Here is a 19,339-nt window from a genome sequence, read left to right on the forward strand (position 1 = left end):
TGCTTTATTGTGTTGTTGGTGCTCTCTTCTGCACAGTGAGTGATGCTGTGTCAAGCACCTATCTTATGTCAGTCTCAACATGGAAACAGGGAGGCAGGTCTTGAGTAGGTGTAAATTGTCACAGCTCCCCTGAAGTCAAGAGAGCTGGAGTTGGTGATTATCTGCACTAAGACTGTTCCTTGGGGAATACTACAATATGGGGAAAGCGGAAACCTATCCGAAAGCTGAGTTAACACTTTCAACAATAAAACTTTGTCTTCAAGAAAAAGTCAATGTTTGGTGTGGTTGAGCCTTTCTGCTCTCACCAAATCAAAAACCCTGTAGCAAATGATAACTTTGAAAGGAGGAACTGGGAAGTGGCTCTGGATGTTTATCATAGCAAACAGTTTTCTCAGCAGCTCCTTTTGGTACCATTTCCTTATAGCAAATGGTTATGCTGTACACCTGTCCACAGGACAAGTCTGAGTCACACTGAACACTGAGGTTTTTATCGTCATCAGTCAGTTACTAGGATGTCTAAGTATAAAGAATTTGCTTAATCTGAAATAATTAGGAACTAGCTTTGCTGCTGTGGTGAGACAGAGGTGCGTTACAGAAACATCCGTGACCACCTTATTTTCTCTTATCATTTAAACACTGGATAATTGAGCTGGCAGTTCTTTTTTTTTTTTTTCTCCTGGTGATGGTAGAGTGAAGTGTAGTTTGAATAAAAGCTTATGAACTCAAAAACCTTTCAATGTGTTTAAGCTTTAGAGACTGTGATTGCACATTTATCTCCTGCAGCTGTTGCAAAAGCTACTGGCTACTTGGCTACTTATCCTTGATCTTAATTTTTTAAGCTTTAGGGATACTTCACATTTAATGAACATTATTGGTTAGGAATTTTACCTCTCCTTTTTTTCCCTTCTTGGTTAGTTGCAGTCAGTAATAACAGCTATTACGCTGGATACTTGGAACACCAAGATGTATGGAACTGAATAGCTGGAATCAACACAATTATTCCAATATTTGGGATTTAGTCATATGTGTGGGATATCTTCTGGAAGGTGTATATATTTTTACAGTCAGTCTAGTTTATAGATATCATTTTCTAGATTAATAATGCTGCTTTTTAAACTACCTAACTTCATTTTTTTAAGAACTACTTTTAAAGAAACTTTGAAACAGGAGAAAAGATGACTATATTTAGAGTGCAGAGAAGGCAGAAGCAGACACTAAGTTACCACTTCTAAATGACTAAAATGTATTTCACTGTGGCAGTATTGGAATCTGAACTCTTAACTGAAATCACTGATTAGTACTAAGGATCACTTAAAGATTTAGGTCAAGTCAAAAGCACTGTCACCTCTTGTAATTGGAGATTGGGGAACAAATGAAACTGAGTAGGTACACTCTGGTACATTAGTGTGGTGTTAACACCATACTTATGCTTTTGAAGTAAGTAGCATATAAAAATAGTAAAGTCTCAGTACCTTGCTAGAATGCCATTGGATGGTCCTCGGGGTTTAAAGTAAATTTTCAGATATAATTAATGGAATGGCCTTCATTAGTGACTACACATGCAGCTTTGTGAGACACTTGCCAAAAAGTCCAGGTCGAGGTTGGCCAGAATTTACAGACATGGCTGTTATCCCTCTACTGCTCTTTTTGTGTGTATCTCTTGGATGGATGTCTGTTCTACGGATGGGTTCTGCTCAGTTAAACAGTTGCTAATGGAAAAACAAAATGCACGATGATATTTATTAGCAGACCTTTAAAATTTTCTGGATATAAGTTAACCTAGGTAAAAATCTTACAAGTAATCTAAAGAGGGTTTTATCTGGAAGAACTGTGCATGTCAAGTGGCTCATTAAAATTGTTTTAAAACTTTCTGAATTGCTCATATGGAGAGTGACTGTATTTATATTGAAGGTTGTTCAGAGTGGAGTGAGCTGATTCAGTGTGAATTTGTGTTTGATACAGCCCCTTTCTCAATCTGTTACTGCTTTTTATCAAAAGTCTCAGCAGGTGCTCAGCATAATCACACTAAAAGGGCTCAGTCACACTGGGCAAGTGAATTTCAGAGTGCTGGTCTTCAAGATCTCCAGTGTTGTCACTACCAGTGCTAGCAGTACAGAGGCTCATAGCACTACCTGGAATCTGAGAATTACTTTTTTTTTTTCTTTGTTTTTTTTCGTTGTAATGAAAGCTTGTGTGTGTCTAGGACTGTTTGATGCTCTATTCCCATGGAGCAGCTAGAGCTAGCTATCTTCCTGCAGCAATGGAGAACTGTCTTTCCACTAGAACACTTTTAATAGCTTTCCTTCAAAATTTTATTCTTTGAAAGAGCACTTGACTTGCAGAGATGAAGTTTTTTATATTAGTATTAAAGATCTTTCTCACTGAAATGCTTTCTTACAGAGTTTGCTCATATTTTCACTAGTTTTCCCTTAATTTCTCACATTCTTAATAGTTGCAGGCATTCAGCACTCAGCTCAACTGTTCTCTGTGGTTAATCTCCATGTTTTTTTAATGCTAAGAGTAGTGAGGATTCTGCATGAAGATCATGCTACTGTTAGCAAGACTGTTTTGGCAGATGTCATGGATTTTGGACTTTACCTATACAAGGAGTAAAAAGTACACATTTTCAGTGTTTAACCCCCCCTTTTCGTATGTATGGTGAATATGTGAATGCTTGTTTTTGTGTTTTTTTTTTAAAGTGCTACTCAGGAATAATGACTACATAGAAAGAACAAGAACAACTTTGGTACCAGCTGTGCCTGTGTGAATGCAGAAACCCTATCTCCTGATCACAGCATCTCACATCCTGAAATACTGTGGTTTGAGCCAGGCAGAGAGTTTTGGATATCTGTCTGACTTGTATCAAACATAAGTAAAGGCTTTAGATAAAATCCTTAATTTTTCCTTGTGTCTTTGAAACAATGTGGCTGTAAGCCAGTTGTTTTAAGAAAGGAACTTAAACCAGTTGCATTTGGCTGAAATTATTAGCTTGAAAGGTTTATCCATCCTGTTAATTATCTCCTGGTTTGCAATTAAAGAAAGCATACTCTGCTGCAGCACAGTGCAGCAATCTAAACCTTTGTCCAAAGTTTGGTAAGTTTTGACCAGATAGCTTTTGAGAGTTTATTTTAGTAAACGTGTCTTTTGGTATCTTTTGTGTGGTTGATGAAGTAGCTTAGCATGGGTGTTTATGCAGGCTGCAGAAAGCTTACTGAGGCTCAAGCTTAAAGGTGTTGTGAGTTACAGCATTGATAACACCAGCAGAACTGTCTTGCTAGTAAGTGAATCATTTTGTATGGCAAAAGTGAGATACAGTAAAGTATTAAGTTCCCACTTCTCACAGTGACACACAAGTTTCAGTTTTCATATTGAGGAAAAGCTGCAACTCTAACCTGATGCATACTGAGCAGCACCATCTTCACAAAATGATCATAAGTATTTTCATGAAAAGAAAATGCTAAAGTCTCATGTTATGTTGTACTTTTATAAATATAGTGGGTGTGCCTACATGTAGTCACACATAATTTATTATTTAAAAATATATGGGCATTCTTTTAAAATAATCTTTCCAAGCCTTGACTGACTTCCGTAATCCTTGAAAGAAGTAATAATTTATTTGTGATTCCCAGCTGATATCAAAGGAACATGACAATCGATCTTGGTCTGGGAATAAGAGCAACTCTACCTAGAGCCCTCCCTGTGCGTGTAGTGAAGGCTCGAGCTGCTTTGGTACCTAGATCATAGCTGTCTTCAGCTGAGCTCTGTGAATGCTCCCCCACCACTGTCCAAGAAGAGATGTGGTTTATTTGGTTGGGTTCTTCTAAAGAAAAAAGCTAGGCTCTGGAGCTAGTCATTTCCACTAACTATGAAGGAGTGTAGCTCAGCAGTGGGTACCCATCCTGTAAGCACTTTATTCGGTCCAGCTGCCTGGCAGGACTTAGAGGCTAAAAATACTAAACTTGGATCTTACTGCTGATGGCTGAAGTTGCTTGTTTTGAAGGCTGGATCCCCAGTTTCCAAGAAGATGGATGCTGTGTCTAAGGTTCAGTGGGATTCCACAGCTGTTCAGTTTGATCAGCAGGGCTCTCAGTGCCCTGCTGCCTTCCCTCCTTACCAGCTGTGCAGTCTTGTCTTCCTTGTGCACTCACTGGGGCTCGTTTCGGCCCATGGAGAAGGTAGTTCGGAGAGCTTAATCAACTGGGACACTAACTTGTTTTTGTTTAGTTTCCTGCATTAGCTCATGGCAGAGTGATGAAGACGCCTGCTGGCACGTAGAAGGGATGGGAATGTTCATCTGGGCAGGAGATGCCTCAGTTTACTTGAATTTATTCCCTCCCTCAGTTGCATAACATGGGAAATGCACCAGCCGCCTTACTCGGGATGTTCCAGGTCCTGTAAGGGTTGCGTGACCTTGCAGAGCACCAGGGACCCCCAGTTTAAGCTACCCAGACTTGTATTTTCTGCTTTTTTGTCTGTATTGGACCTCTGGCAGTGCTTAAAGGTTCAGCAGAGGTGAGGTATCCCTGCTGTGTCTGTGGGATGTCATAAATATCCCTGATATTGTTACAAGTGAGTAGACAAGAAATGGGGTTTTTAACATGAAGAGTTTATTGCACTGGTAGCCAGTGACAGCACTGAGCACACAACCACTGTCTACCTAATTTCAATACAATATTCTCTTTCCCACTCTTGTCTTCTTTTTCCACAGGAATTGGGGTTATTTGCCCTCCCCATATCTCAGAAGTTTCTCTGGGAAAAGCTGCATCACATTCTTGGTTTAGGGCCAATAGCTGTTCTGTTGATTGAGAATGAGTAGCTTGGGGAATGCCTTCTGTTTACCTTCAACAGTATGGAGTTCCTGTGCTGCTTCTCGTGCCTCTTTCTTTTAGCAGGACTGTTCCTGTGTGTGCCTTAAGCAACTAACAAGCTTTCAGAACACTGGGTCCTCTGCAGCGCGCGTCTCTATAACAAACGGCTTCAGGTTCCCTCGGGTTTGGGTCACAAAGTAACTGACAACATCCTGAAGGCTTGGGAGTGTCACCTATTTCACCAAAACAACAACAACAAAAAACCAACCAACCAAACAAAAAAACCACCAAATAAAACATGCTACATGTGTTGAGAATACATTTTCAAAAACATGCTGGCAGGCTGGGATCCCTAGCAATGTTTGTCAAACAACTGATACTAGATTTCCATCCAGCATTTGGATGCTGTGAGGTCTAGTACAGCCCTCTGCAATCTATGGTTGTGTTTTGACCCTTGAACATGTAAGTCCTTCCCTTCCATCAAATGAGTAAACAAACCAAGAGTTCACTCTCTGCACTGTTGTGCTTTTCAATGGCTGCTGGTGCTCTTTCAGCAGACGGTTTAACAGCAGATGCTTTTTCAAACCAATAGGATGTTTCTCAAGCCATGAGTTAAACATGGTTTAAGAAAAGTGGAAGAAAACTGTTTTAAACAAAACAACAGGGTCCATACAGTCTTGCTCAAACTTAAACTGAGTTAATTTTATTTCTCCAAGTTAGATGGAGGGCATTTTTAACTTCCTCTAGCTGCAATGAGAGCTAGTTTTCAGACTTAGTACTGAAGCCTGAGTTGAAAATAAAAAAAAAATAAAAATGAAGCAATCTTGGGTTTTTTGTGAGCGGTTTGATTTTATTTTTGTTAGAGAGAAGATGCTGATGTGTGGTTTTTTTCCCTACTTGTTCTTTGAAATTAGGTTAGTTGGACTAACAAGAAAGGTGAACTCTCCACATGCTCTACTTTGACTTACAAATTATAGTTAGGAATTTACTAGAGCTTTTCTAGTTTTCTGCAAAGTCATATTTCTTACACCTGCTTAAGAATCTTCAACAAGAGAATTGCTCACCTGTTTTTCCAATTTGATAACATAACTTGTTCCTTTGGATATCACTTTGTAGTGCTTTAAGCATGGGGCACTGAAAGAAAATGAAAGTTGATATGCTGCCTGAAATGAAATACTTTTTGATGTATTGTTGTCATTATAAACTCCTTTTCAGGAGCAATTGCTGTGCTTTATAATATCCCCAGAGTTTATTGAAGGTGTGTGGCAGGGTTTGTTTTTCCCTGTTTTTAGTTTAGAAGCACTGGGTATTGCAAAAGTCACTTCTGGTGTCTCAGATGCCTCTTGTTCTGAAGCTCTGCAAAAGCTAAAACGTGGCAATCCAGTTGAAATGTGGTGTGTTTTTAGACTAAGTTACTGTTTGAAAATACTTGTTTTTCATTCATTTTACAAAGGGGTATGGCTTGTTCCACTGTCATTCTGCATGATGATTTCTTAAACTGAGTAGTGTTTCATGGCAAACAGGGGAAGCCCATTTACCCAGGGAAATGGGCTTTTGCTGGCTGATCTTTATTGCTTCTTTGTTTAATCTAATTGGCTTTGGAGGAGGAAAGAACAAAGAAATCAGTCTCAGGCCCGCCCCTGCTACCTCATTTGCCCTCTCAAAATAGCCTGAAGGTAAGGCATATGTTTCACATGTCAACTCTGGGAATTAAGAATTCAGCTTTTAATACAGTGTGTACTAGTTAAGAATGGGATGACATGGTGGAATCAACCTACTCCAGCTCGTGTCGGATAGTGATTGCGTAGTTCTTGCTGTCGCTGCCAGGACGCAGGATCAAATTCCCACATGAAGGGTTCTTTTCTAACATCTCTATCGCTTCTTGCCGAGACACGGCATAGAAGCACCTGCATAGAAGGGAGGAGAGAAACAGCACGAATGGGAGTTACACTGGCAAGGCCACATCATTTTGAGCTGTGTGAAGAGATGCAGGCTGCCAGGCTAACACCTCTTCACAATGCTTGGCTTATCCAGGGCAAGTAGCCATAGCTGCCAAGAGGCATGACACCTGGAGGACTCTTGCTGATGAATGCTACTATAGGAACATAAATCGGGAAAGCAGTGCTTTGGCCTTCTCAGAGAGAAAGTGAAGCTTTCATACAGGTATGATGCTTTCTGGACCCTTGGAAAGAATGTGAGAAGAGAAACCTGGACTTGCCTTGAATTTCTCAACGGTAATCAGCATTTTCTCAGAAAGGCAGATACAGCAGCCCAACATGTGGCTTTCTGAAAAGTTTTTCAGGCATAGCGATACGCTGCACTCAGCCTTTTCAAAACAAAAAGCACTGTAGGAAAGCTGCAGGAGTAATCTGTCCCTTAGGAAATTCTGTAAAGGCCTTAAGGTAGATTTTGTTCACTGAATATTATACAACCCTTGTACAACAGCTGAATTTGGAACCTCTGTGTGTAAATAATACTTTGAAAGAAGGGAAGACTCTTTAGTCTTGGGGTTCGTATAGTTCAGTCAGAGCTTACGTTGGCAGAGTGGTCAGTGTACTGCTGGGAGGGCTGTTTCTGTTCAAGGATGCACTGGGACACTTGTTACACATAATCCTTTTCTTTTCCTTCTCTAGCACTTCATGCATTCTTCTAAGTTGCCCAGGTAGTAATGACTCATCTGGTGGAACTGACAGCTGAAAATGAACAGCATAATTGAAAAGAAAATGAAAGAGTGGACAAACATTGTGAGCAATTGTTTCTGCGTACACATCATGGCTAATCTCTGAGCACAGCTGCTGTGCAGAAATCTTTCTTACCTGCTTGGTTTAAGCAGCTGTGATAATCTAGAAGGTTTGGATATGACTTTGCTTTGAATAAAATGCTGCACACTTGTTTTTGTTACAATAGTGAAATAAGGATATCTGTGTCCTGATTTAGAAGAAAGGTGCATTGACAGAATTGGGAATGATGTAAGAATCCACAACAATATTTTGCAGTTGCTATACTGCAAAAGGCTGCATAAATGAAATTTAACCTATTTTAGCCATTCTCAGCTTTTTATATGATTCAGTTAGGCCAGTGTAAAGTCATTTGTGAACAAACTTCCTTCATTTTTCCACTGGTCAGTATCAAAGAGGGTCTTGTTATTTTCAAAGTGCATTTAACTAAGAAGAATACTAAAATAAAACACAGGGCTGAGGAATTCTCTGGGATGTGCAGTTTGACCACTTGTTTGGTTATGTCTTTATCCCATGATAAAGACTTAGAGAGTTGTCTCTCTCAGAGCAGGCTCCCTTTTTCACAGCTGCAGGGGATGAACTTGTGCTAGAAGTATTTTCCTTCCTGGACAGCGAACAGTGGATTGGGAACTGCGTCTTACTAGGTACCATGGCAGAGTGTGTATTGCACATGAGCTGGGCTTAAATCAGCCTGGTTTTTGCTCTCCTCAGGAAAACAAAACAAAACAAAAAGCAACAACCAAAAAAACCCCAACAAAACCCCTGAACAGCTTAGTGTGTGAGAACTCATCAGAAGCCAGACTTTGTGCCTGTGGAAGCCAACTTCTGGCATGCATGAAGATAAAACACCCTTACAGACACTTCTGACATGAAGTGAGATATAAAACTCTTCCATACCTTTGTTACAGTGAGAATAAAACCTTTCCATTCTTTCCCACATTCAGAGTCATTGGCCTGAGAGAAGAGAAAATGACGGTGTAAGAACAACTACAGCAATAACAAAAAATGTATGATATTTCATGAGGAAGCCTCAAATAACTCTCACCCTTTTCCATGTCTGGAAATGAGCTCCCTGCCAAGCTCCATCACAGCCCGAAACCCTGCACTTCCCCAGTACTACATGTTCAATTAGAGGGAGAAGACAGAGGCAGAAAGGTAAAAAAATTATATGCTCTGTTGGAGTAAAAGGAGAAGATTATGTGGATCCAAGGAGAAGGCCATGCTAAGGGATAGGTGAGTCTCAAGTATAAAACCTTCTAGATAGGCCCTGAGCACTACAGTCTGTATGGCTTCTGAATGGTGGGGTGGTCAGATATTTCATCCCCTTCTTGGTTTTATAGGTGATGTGGGCCAGTCAGTGTGATACTTCCTGGTTTCTCTTGTATATTTTCTTGTTCAAGTCTTTGCTTGTTTCATATTCCCAGATCCTCCTGAGAAAAACTTGTGATGCCTTGAGGTGGAGTTTCCCTGTTGTTGGGTTCCTATGCCCTGCCTCCCCCCCGACTGCCTTTTGGTGCTGCCTGGCTGCAGGTTGTACACTTTGGCGTCAAGAAGGCAGCTTGACTCCCATACCAAAATGGTGCTCTGGATATCTGTGGGAGATGGAGTAAAGTACCAAGTGGCTTACAAATCACAGCTTTCCTCTTTTTACCTTCAGTTCAAGTTCCCCATTTGGCAGCATCAGGATGAACTGTGCAGAGTTATTTTCATCTGGATGAACACTGGTTGCTGATGTCAAAGCTGATATATCTAATTTCTGTGAGTACTAAGGAGGGAGGAAAAGAAAAATACAGCAAGTTGTAATTTTCACCAAAAATCTAGCTGCTCTCCGAAGGAATTTGTTTAAAAGAAAATAGATTGAAACTTTTTTATGCTAGAATTTGGGTTAAGTTTAACTGGCAGACGTGCCAAAGTTCAGTCCTTTGCTTTTGTTTACAGAAGCTCTTCTCACTTCTGGATTCTTCTCATCTTAATCTTCATAATCACAAACAGATTAAATCCACGAGACCTCCCTGAATATTTTCTTTGTGACCCCAACTAAACCCTCAGCTGGAGTACAGTGTAATAATACCAAGCACTTCTTCCTCAGCTGCATAAAGGAGGGTCATGTTACACATCACAATAATTTTACACTTATGCACAGCTGAAGAAAAAGCACTCAGTAAAATTATGGAGCAATGTGGATACGTTTGTAGCTCAGGTGCCAAAAAAATACTCCTTTTTTGTTCTGAAGAGGCAAACTATTATGCTATTGTTTGTTTCACTCTGGCTTTTTTTGATATCAGCCTTTCTGTTACAATGTTCAGTACTATTTTTTTGGACTATGGTGATGAGGAAAGGGTGCCAAGAGGTGCCTGGAGTACATAAGGATTACTTGATGAAAATAACTGATGCACTTAATCAGATGGGTAGTTACAAAGGTAGCAGGTTACTCACGGTTGGGGCTTTCTTATCATCATAAAAGAAGAGTGTAGTTCCTCTGAGTTCTGTCCAATATGCTCTAAATTCCTGTTGGAAATGAGGAAGTGTCAGTTTGTGAAGATGATCTTTTTAGTTCCCACAAAATGCTGAAAGTGAAAGAACTGCTAAGAAAAAACTGTGTCGTCATATGTTAGCTTTCAGTGTTTTAAAGATCGTTAAAAAGCAAGTATGTATTTTGTAGGCAGTGTAAGCAAAAAAAAGTTCAGTAAATAACTCTACAGGCAAAAGGATATACATGCTCTAGGCTTTGTTTTCTAGTATCCTAATTCGGCATGGAACTAGAAAACCTCACTTTTAACTAATTTAAATTTTTTAAACATCTGTCAACAATTTGTCTAACAGTTTAAAGGGGGTATGTAATGGAAGAGAAATACATTTTGAATGCCACTTTAAAATCTTGCTAAAAGTGGAAAATAGTGTGACATGAACACATGTAAAGACTCCAGTCTTCTGAACACTAGTCTCTTGAAGTGTCTCTCTGCATTGAATTTTGATTCTGACAGTTTACTTGCTATAGGGAGATCATGGAGCTTGATGATAGTCTGACCTATTAACTGGGCTTCTTGCATCTGAAGCGGTATTTTACATGCCTTGTCTTTAAATTATGTGTAGTACTGTTCATAAATCAACACCATGCCAAGGTAAATACGATTGTCTGACTCTTCTAACTCTTTCCTAATGCAGTCATGCCAGAGTGACCGGAAAGGTTTTTCTATTTCCATGTGCCCCTGATACCTATCGCTGTTATGGGACGCTGAATTAGGAAGGCAACTTCTGTAAAACAGAAACTCTGTTCTAGTTTTCATTTTAGTTACCTGTTTTGTGTTTGTTGCTTGGGTTTTGGGTTTGTTTAGCTTTTTTTTTGAGGAGGGGTTTAAAACATGGTTGCAAAGATTGTGAAAAGAAATAACTTGTGAAGTCTGATAGGTCATACGAATCAGGGTGAGCAACATTCCCTAGAGTATCCTGCAGGTGATCCTTGCTCTTTACCCTGCTAGCTCCTAACTAGTCTTTCTGGTGGTTTCTCTCAAATTACTAGCGTTACCAGCATCGAGCCTCTGGACCCCAACATCTGAGCACTTCAGTGTTCTGTTAAGGTAAATATCCTCATTAAACCATCTGTCCCTGGCCAGTTACTGAAGGCTGTGAATGCTTGCTGTGGTGTGGGGCTGCATGTCATGGGAAATTTTTGAACTGCGCCTTATGAAAATGTAGTAACAGTAGTTGCCTAGGAGTGCTTGTTATTGTTTCAGAGCCATGAATATGTTTTTCTCTTGGGCATCTGGTCTCTCAAAAGTGATAATACACCTCGTCGGTCCACGTAAGTCTCTTCAGATCGGCTGCGTGTTATTGCTCTGCCCCATTAGTTTTTTTAATTCAAGTATGGTAGTTACTGAGTTTCAGGAGGAGGAATTGTTCAGGAGAAAAATAAGGTTTTACATAAGCGGATATAAATAAAGGAATGTAAGAGGGAGCTTTGTTAAACTTGCAGGTGTTCTCCTGCTAAATACAACAAAGCAATGCATTGAATAATTTCTAGTGTTGCAGAAGAATTAATTGCAGAAAGAATGAGATTATCAGCCCGCTTTTTGTTTGAGTTCCTGTTTTGTGTGGTACTTGGTTGTTCCTGTGTTTATGAACCACCATGATATTTTGGTCTTTTGATTATATCTACCTTTAGCACTGTGTGACTCTCATTTTCTCAACTCTGTCTCTGCTTCTGCATCTACAGAGATGTGAGTGTAGGTAGGGTAAAAATGACTTTGTAATTGTAAGTACAGGTGTTGTCATTATGAAGTTCTAAAAAAGGGCAGTCAGCTTGATTAGGGACATGCTCTGAACATACATGCTATTGTAACATACACAAGCATGTAGGCATTTACAGATTTGTGTCTTAAATAGTTATATTGGGTCAAAAAACCCACTCATTTTCCTAGTTAGCCCACATATGTTAAATCATCAGCCCTTACTAACAAGAAGAAAAAAACAAAAGATGTAGAGAATCTCATATATACTTCAGGTGGCGTGTCACTGAAGACTTAAGTATGGACACTGTTCTCCAGCAAATAGAGGATGCATCAGAGCAATATAACCACATCAGACTTTGCTCTTGGTATTAAAAATGTTGCATTAGCTTTTCACCGTGGTGGTAGCTATGAAATCAGTCAAACTCAATTCACATTTCAGTATGTAATAGTAAATTATAATGGATCCTGGAGATATTGATGGTTACCTTACCTAATTTATTTTATATACACACCCTCCCCCCTATAATAGGAACAGAAATAACCAGATATCATTATTTCAGCGCAACCATTTGTGTCAGCCAGTGCTGAGAAACATCTCCCCCCACAGACCTGTAGCTCCCAGCAATACATTGTTGAAGAAATACTTCAACACTTCCCGGGACTGCGTACCTTACCTGGCAGCTTGAGTGCCGGACAGACAGGTAACCTTGCAAGTACAAAGGTAGACCACTGATCCTCTGCCTCTCCTGGAAGATTTGCCGGGGGGCTGGCTGAGGAGTTTCCTCAGGCTGCTCCCTAATGCCTCTCAGCATTCTTTAGATATCTCAGCAGGATATCTGGATATCCTCTGTTGCTGTGCTCTTTTTTTTCCCCTTCACTCCCGTTGCTCTCAGTCTGCTCTGTATCAGCCTCAGCCAGAGAACTCACCCCGGTGAGAGGGGGGGGAAAAAGCAGCACCTCAAAGAGGAAGTCTCTGTATTTGCTTTTAGGTCAGTACACACCGACAACTCTGCTTGGTGGACGATCATGGGAGGAACCAAACTGAATGGATTAAAATTTTCCTTTAGAGTGTACTCCTTGGGTTTTCTCGAGGGAAGGCATTCAAATGATGAGCATGTTGGTACAAAAGTGCATCATTCCTGTGATGGGTGTCATGGAGGTCATGGTGGAAAAGCCTGCTTTTGATGGCTTACAGCACTGGACTTTTCATGGGCTGCTGCCACTGGGGAGACTGCTCTCAGCTGCCTCTGAAATCAAATTTAAAGTTTTCATTGGGAGCATAGATTAATTTTGAGACTGTCAGAGTTGAACTTTCTTCAGCAAATGGCTAGGGGGATTACAGGACATTAACAGTAATATTGGGAAATAAATCTACCTACGGTTGTTTATAACTGGCAAGGATAAATCAACTTTGCAACGTGCCTGTAGGAAGACTTTTGTTGTGAAAGAGCTAATTAATATACCAAAGCCTTTAGAGAAATTATGAAGGGAGATGGTAGTTCAGGAATGAAATGTTGGCCCTGATGAAACAAGGGGTGAAATTTCCACCAGTTTCACAGTATCATGATGTTTAGCTTAGTTTCTGGCCTTTCCCTTAGTGGTCAGAAAGAATAGGGATGGCAAGACTTGGTGTTTAGATGTTGGTTGCTACAAAATGCAAAGCAAACGTTATTTAAAAAAAAAAAAAAAAGGCTTGTTTTTTATTGAACATCTTCCTGGTCTTTTCTGTTTCTCAGCTGTGCGTAGGTGTAGGATGAGTATGTAATTGGTCGGTAAGGTGATCTGTGATAGACAGATAGCTGCCGACCAACTCTAGCAGAAGAGGGGTTCAGCCCTACGTATGAAAGTAAATTCTCCATATCATCTCTAAAAATGGCTGGGGACGGGTACAAGTTTTCAGATTTTGACTGAATTGCAGATCTTTGTACATGTTCTCTATTGATTATGGTTAAATGTCAGAATTTGACTTTATTGTTGAATGTTGCAGAAAAGCTAATGAACATGGGTACCTGCACCTTTGCTTGGCAAGGCTGATGATGACAAGCCAGCACTTAGTCCACTGCTTGCTGTTAAGAAATACTAGGCTGACTTCATGATTTTTGCTGACTTCATGCTTCTTCGGCACCCCTGGCCCTGTCTGGGGTGGGATGTTCGCCTCATACCAATCTCTTAGCTTCTTTCAATGGTAAAGCAAGGCCTGCATTGTATCAGGCTTACACAATAGAGCCAGTGATTAGTGGTCCTTGTACTTGATGAGAAACATTTGTATGGGCTACACTGCTTAGCAGAAAAAGGTCACTGTACATCTCTTTCAGCTGCATCAACAGGAAGTAAAATATTTAGGATTCATACTAAAAGAAGGACAAAGATTAGTAGACCCAGAACAGGTCCAGGCTATTGTAGAAATACCTCAACCGGTAACCAACTGTGAGGATTTTTAGGCACAGCAGTGTACTGAAGACCCGGGATACCAGGGCTAGGGGAGTTGAGTAAGCCGTTGACAGAAGCTACCTAGGCAGAGGAAGTGGAGCCTCTACGGTGGGGTCCAGAGAGAGAAAAGGTTTTCCAAGCTATGACAGGAGCTCTAGCTTCTTCTCCAGCACTGGGATTGCCAGATTACTCCAAGTTCTTTGAACTATTTGTGCATGAGAACAAAGGAGTAACCACCGGAGTCCTTACTCAAAAACTACATCCACACTGCCGCCCTGTGGCTTATTACTCAATTCGACTGGGTCCTGTACCGGCAGGGAGTAATTCCTGTGTTAGAGCAATAGCAGCAACAGCGACTAGCACAGAAAAAAGCAGACCGTTAGTCCCAGGTGACCCAACAACTGTGTGTGTCCCACACGAAGTAGAACTGATTCTTAAGCAACATGCTACATAAGCACCGTCCCCTCAAAGAGTGCATCGCTACGAATTAACGATTTTGAATGCAGATAATATTACTTTAAAAAGATGTAATGTTTTGAATCCAGCAACTTTACTGCCTGTTCCCTCTGATGGTGAGGCGCATCATGACTGTGCTCAGGTAGCATTTCACTCCAGCTGCCTATGGGAAGATCTGCAGGATCAGCCTCTAGAGAACTCGGATCTAGCCCTTTTCACCGACGGATTGTCATACTATGTGAATGGAAAATGACACAAAGGCTATGCTGTGGTGAGAAACTCAGAGGTACTTGAAGCGGAACATCGACAACCCTTGGTGAGTGCCCAAGGGGCTGAATTAACTGCATTAACAAGAGCAGTCTGGTAGGGACATAATCAGTGGGTAACTATTTATACTGATTCTAAATAGATTCTATATCATCTGCAGTCATCAGGACAGGTGGAAAGAATGAACAGGACTCTCAAAAACACAGTTCCTCAAACTTGTAGTCAGGTAGATTTGAAATGGTCTGAATTTTTAAGAATAGTGCTATGCAATTTTGGGAATACACCTCACCAACCTCTAGGGTTGTCACCAGCAGAAAGTGCGTTTGACAGGCACTTAGCTGTGCCTGGGACCTTTGTCCCTGCTAGGACCAGCCTCTTAGATGGAGATGCACGGTTGACCCAGTATTTTATATATGCAAAAAGGGTTTGAAGACAAAAGGAAATATGCTCAATGGTATCAACCCACACCACCTGAAATGCAGGTACATGATATATGGCCTGGAGACAAGGACTTAATTTCCTGAAAATCAAAATTGGAACCCAAATGGGAGGGACCATACACTGTCTTATTGTGTTCTTATTTTGCTGTTAAAGTTTTAAGAAAAGAAAATTGGATATACCATTCTTAAGTCAAACAAGTAGTGGGTAATCAACTAGCTGACAGATTCCTGAAAATCAACAAAGAATGCAGTCAGATATTTCACTACTTTTGATACTGTCAGCTCTGGTGACTACTACAGCATGACTAAGTATAAAATTAAAAAGGATGAATGCTCTAGAGTGGTGGAAAAGCAGTAAATTTGAAAAGAAAATAATCCACATAGGGTATACAGAACCCAATTTCGCAATTCTTGAAAAACCTAAAGAAGGGACTCTCATTTTTTGTTGAGAATCAAGTAAGGTGTATGATCTAACTGTGACAGAGGTAATCAGAAAAAATACATCTCACTGTCCCAATGATACCAGTTGCTGTTTAACACTTGATTTCAGGTGTTGTGTGGTGGTTAATGGTTAAGTTGGCAGAATACAAACCAATGTATCTTGTGAAAGAATTGACTAGATACCAGCTACAGTCCCTTCACCTACCATGATGAATCCAACTTCAACTCTGCAAATAAGAGAGTTGATCCCACAAATATCTGAAATTGAACCATAGGCTATCAAACATGTAGAGCAAAACCAAGTGTTGGTTTAATCCCTCGTGGTCACTGAAACAGGTAGAACTGTTGATACAAGTCAATGTTTCTACAATCAAACCGACCTGTTCACTGTTCCTAAGACCATCCTATGCAGGATGGTTAGCATGATTACATGAGCGAACCTTTACACCCTCGAGATGAATGAAAAGAGATGCAACTGGTATCACAGGGACAGAATTGAGAGCCTTAAATAGCATCAGTGCTGAAGTACTTGTAAACAAACTGAGTGCAACCGCAAGTGACTGTGTGACTTGGTATACTGTTTGTTTAGCATTTGCTGAAGCCTTAGGCCGCAAGCTGTGAACTTTCACCTAGGCTTGCTGAACTTCTACTTAGTTAAGCAAAAGAGGGCCTCCAGAGCCAGCACAAACTAGAAGACAAGGAGGCTACAACCATGAGCAGAAGCTGCAACTTGGCAAGATAGCAGCCTGGCTGAATCCAGAGAAGGAATCCAAAAAGGTGCTAGAAGATCCCAGACCAGAAATCACCGTTGGACCAAAAGGCACATGATGAATGTGTGAGGGGCGGGTGCACAGACTGTGAGGGTAAAATTGCCCAGGGATTTCTTTTTTCAGGGTCCCTCTCTGGAGGCACCCAGCTTGAGCTGTTGTGGGTTTTTTTGTTGTTTGTTTGTTTTTTTTTTTTCCTGTCTGTATCATTTGAATAATTTTTTTTTTTTAATAAGATTTGATGACGGAGACTCTGCTATAGGAAGCCTAGGGTTCAAATTGCAAAGAAACTTCTTTAACAGTGCCAGTGTGTGATAAAAAGCATCATTTAAAATTATATTTTTGGGCTGTCTTTTGCACATACTGTAAGATATTGTGGATAGTATGGTGTTTTGTTCTCAAGCAGTTGTTTTTGCTCATTGTTGAGTTCTTCACTCAACATTCTCCACGTTGCTAGCCTGGAGAAAAGAAGACTGAGGTGAGACCTTATTGGTCTCTACAACTACCTGAAAGGAGGTTGTAGTGAGATGGGTGTTGGTCTCTTTTCCCAAGTAATGAACACTAAGACAAGAGGAAATGGCCTCAAATTGCACCAGTGGAGGTTTAGATTGGATGTAAGGAAAAATTTCTTCACTGAAAGACGTTGTCAAGCATTGGAACAGGCTGCCCAAGGAAGTGGTTTTGTCACCATCCCTGGAGCTATTTAAAAGACGTGTGGTTGTGGTGCTTAGAGACATGGTTCAGTTGTGCACTTGGCAGTGTTAGGTTAATGGTAGGACTTGATGATCTTAAGAGCCTTTTCCCTCCTAAACGATTCTGTAATACTGATGTTTAAAAAAAAAAAATTGCAACCCGCTGTGGTTACTGTAGATGTAGCAACCCGAGGATTTGAACTGGCGTTTCCCAGGAGGGAAAAGAAGAACGGCTGCTGCCGCCCGCCATGGCTCCTCAGGGAGGCAGAGGCGGGCGGCGGTGCCGAGCCGAGCGCGGGCTGCGGCAGCCGCTGGCTCCTGCGCAGGCGCCACAACGGCCCGCGGCCGCCGGCCAATGGGGCGGGGAGGGGGCGTGGCCGGCGCGCAGCCTGTGGCCGGTGCGCGCGCGCAGCGGGAGGGCGGCCGAGGTTTGAAGGCGGCGGCGGCCTGGCCGGGTCCTGCCGCCGGGCTCTCTTCGTCCTCCTCGCGGCGGCCCGAGATGGCGGAGGCCTTGGTGAGAGAGCGCAGGGCGGGCGGCGGGAGGAGGGGGAGTGTGCCGTGGGCAGCGGCCTGTCCCTTCCGTAAGAGTCGGGGCGCGGCCCTCTGCTCCTGAGGGGCGGGCGCGCGGGGCCGTCCTTCCGCCCCTGCGGCGCGGCGGAGCTCGGGGTGGGGGGTCCCCCGCTTCACCCTGAGAAAAGCGGGACCGGTGTTAGTGCTCTGCCCTCCCTCTCGGCGCCGGGTGGTGGCAAAAACCATTCTGCTCTGCTGTCTTGCCTGTTGGGAGCCCCCTTTGCCTTGGGCTGCCTGCAACTGCGCCTGTCGCTCGTCTCTAGAGATGTGCCTTTCGCGGGTTAGCCTGTGAAGAACCGGTGACTCCTGTCTAGACGTGCTAGAGACGTACTCCTCTTCCTCCTACCGTTGTCTGTCAGAGGTAGACAGCGAGCTTAAGTTTTAAAAGCTCTTTATGTGTAGCGGGGTATGAACATAACAGTCAATAAACTGTTAAGAGCTCTTTTAGATCCATTACAGGAATTTTTAATTTTCTTATATGAAAGGTTGCTTGCCACTTGATTATACTGCACTCCGCTGCAATGGGAAGAAGTTTAAGCCTCAGTGACTGATGTGCTGTGGAGTATGGTTCTGCACACAAAGTGATGACTTTTGGTCAGTCGTTTTTCTGTGTGACCTAGTTTCATCCTGCTATGTTAAGCTGATGTTGAAAATTTGCAGTCATATAAATCCTTATGTGGTTTTGGTTATTGCCAGAAGTAGTATCCAATGAGGAATCATAAAGTGCAAAGTAGTATCAGTGTGGCAAATTTATGGAAAATGTGAATTCTGTTGTGTTAGGACTAGATAATCTTAACGCTACACATACACTCTATTCCAGTTTACACAAATGAAGAAGAGGTCATCATGGTTTTTCAGCTAAACATTTAGAGTTTTTTGGAGACATTTTCTTGTCATGTTGGTGAAAACCTGCACTCCGCTTAGCTCTTTAATTTTTCTTGGCTTGTCCTTCCTGTTTTTATCCTCTACAGTCTTTGCTTGTTCCCAGCTCAGTAGGCTTTATTTCATTTGTTGGCACAGAAAGTAATGCTGGTAGTATACTGTCATTTGAATTATTACTACTATGATTGTGATAATAGATGGCTGGAGTCATGTCTGCTCTTCGAATGACTTTGTTTATACTCGGGGCTCAAGTATATGAAGAAGTGCTGGGTATTAATTGGGACTTTAGTTGTGCCATGGAACAGCAGATGTGCTCTCAGTGCCTGTCAGCGTGGTCTTGCCTGTGATAAATGCAGGGTAAGAATCTCTGTGGAAGCAGTTCTCACAGAGCAACGGATGAGTTGTAAGGCTATGTCCTAGCTTGCTTTGTGGTAGTTCATTCCTTTTCCCTACTTGAAAGATTATTTCTGTAGTCATCACAGAAATGTTAACCAAATCCTTAGATTCTCGATCACTTCTGTCATATAAATCTCTTGTAAGTCTTTCTGGCTGTAAATGCAACAGATGCTTCATGGTTCTTGTGGGAAGCTGAATTTTTGACAGATGTTACAGGTGTTGT

General features: G+C 41.6%; 2 protein-coding genes across 8 annotated transcripts in view; one reads left to right on the forward strand and one right to left on the reverse strand.

Moving 5' to 3' along the window:
• Positions 1–4,930: 4,930 nt before the first annotated feature.
• Positions 4,931–12,587, reverse strand: STAP1 (signal transducing adaptor family member 1). Its single transcript, XM_074821276.1, has 8 exons — positions 12,450–12,587; positions 9,983–10,054; positions 9,198–9,311; positions 8,444–8,500; positions 7,344–7,501; positions 6,587–6,715; positions 5,873–5,942; positions 4,931–5,041 (listed from the first exon to the last, which is right to left on the reverse strand). The coding sequence occupies exons 1-8, from the start codon at positions 12,585–12,587 to the stop codon at positions 4,931–4,933; spliced, it is 849 nt and encodes a 282-aa protein (XP_074677377.1).
• Positions 12,588–17,665: 5,078 nt separating this feature from the next.
• CENPC (centromere protein C) overlaps positions 17,666–19,339 on the forward strand; it is a 30,238-nt gene continuing 28,564 nt past the window's right edge. For 6 of the 7 annotated variants that reach the window (XR_012623161.1, XR_012623160.1, XR_012623159.1 and 3 more), the window contains exon 1: positions 17,677–17,782. Coding sequence is in view for 4 of the 7 variants with exons in the window: in XM_074823310.1 (XP_074679411.1) it covers positions 17,768–17,782 (15 nt within the window). In the remaining 3 variants the exon portion in view is untranslated. Of the gene's footprint in view, positions 17,783–19,339 lie in introns of all 7 variants that reach the window. The other variant, XM_074823313.1, reaches the window with a different exon arrangement.

This window comes from Strix aluco, chromosome 4, assembly GCF_031877795.1.
Source record: "Strix aluco isolate bStrAlu1 chromosome 4, bStrAlu1.hap1, whole genome shotgun sequence".
In the NCBI taxonomy this organism is placed as follows: Eukaryota; Metazoa; Chordata; class Aves; order Strigiformes; family Strigidae; genus Strix; species Strix aluco.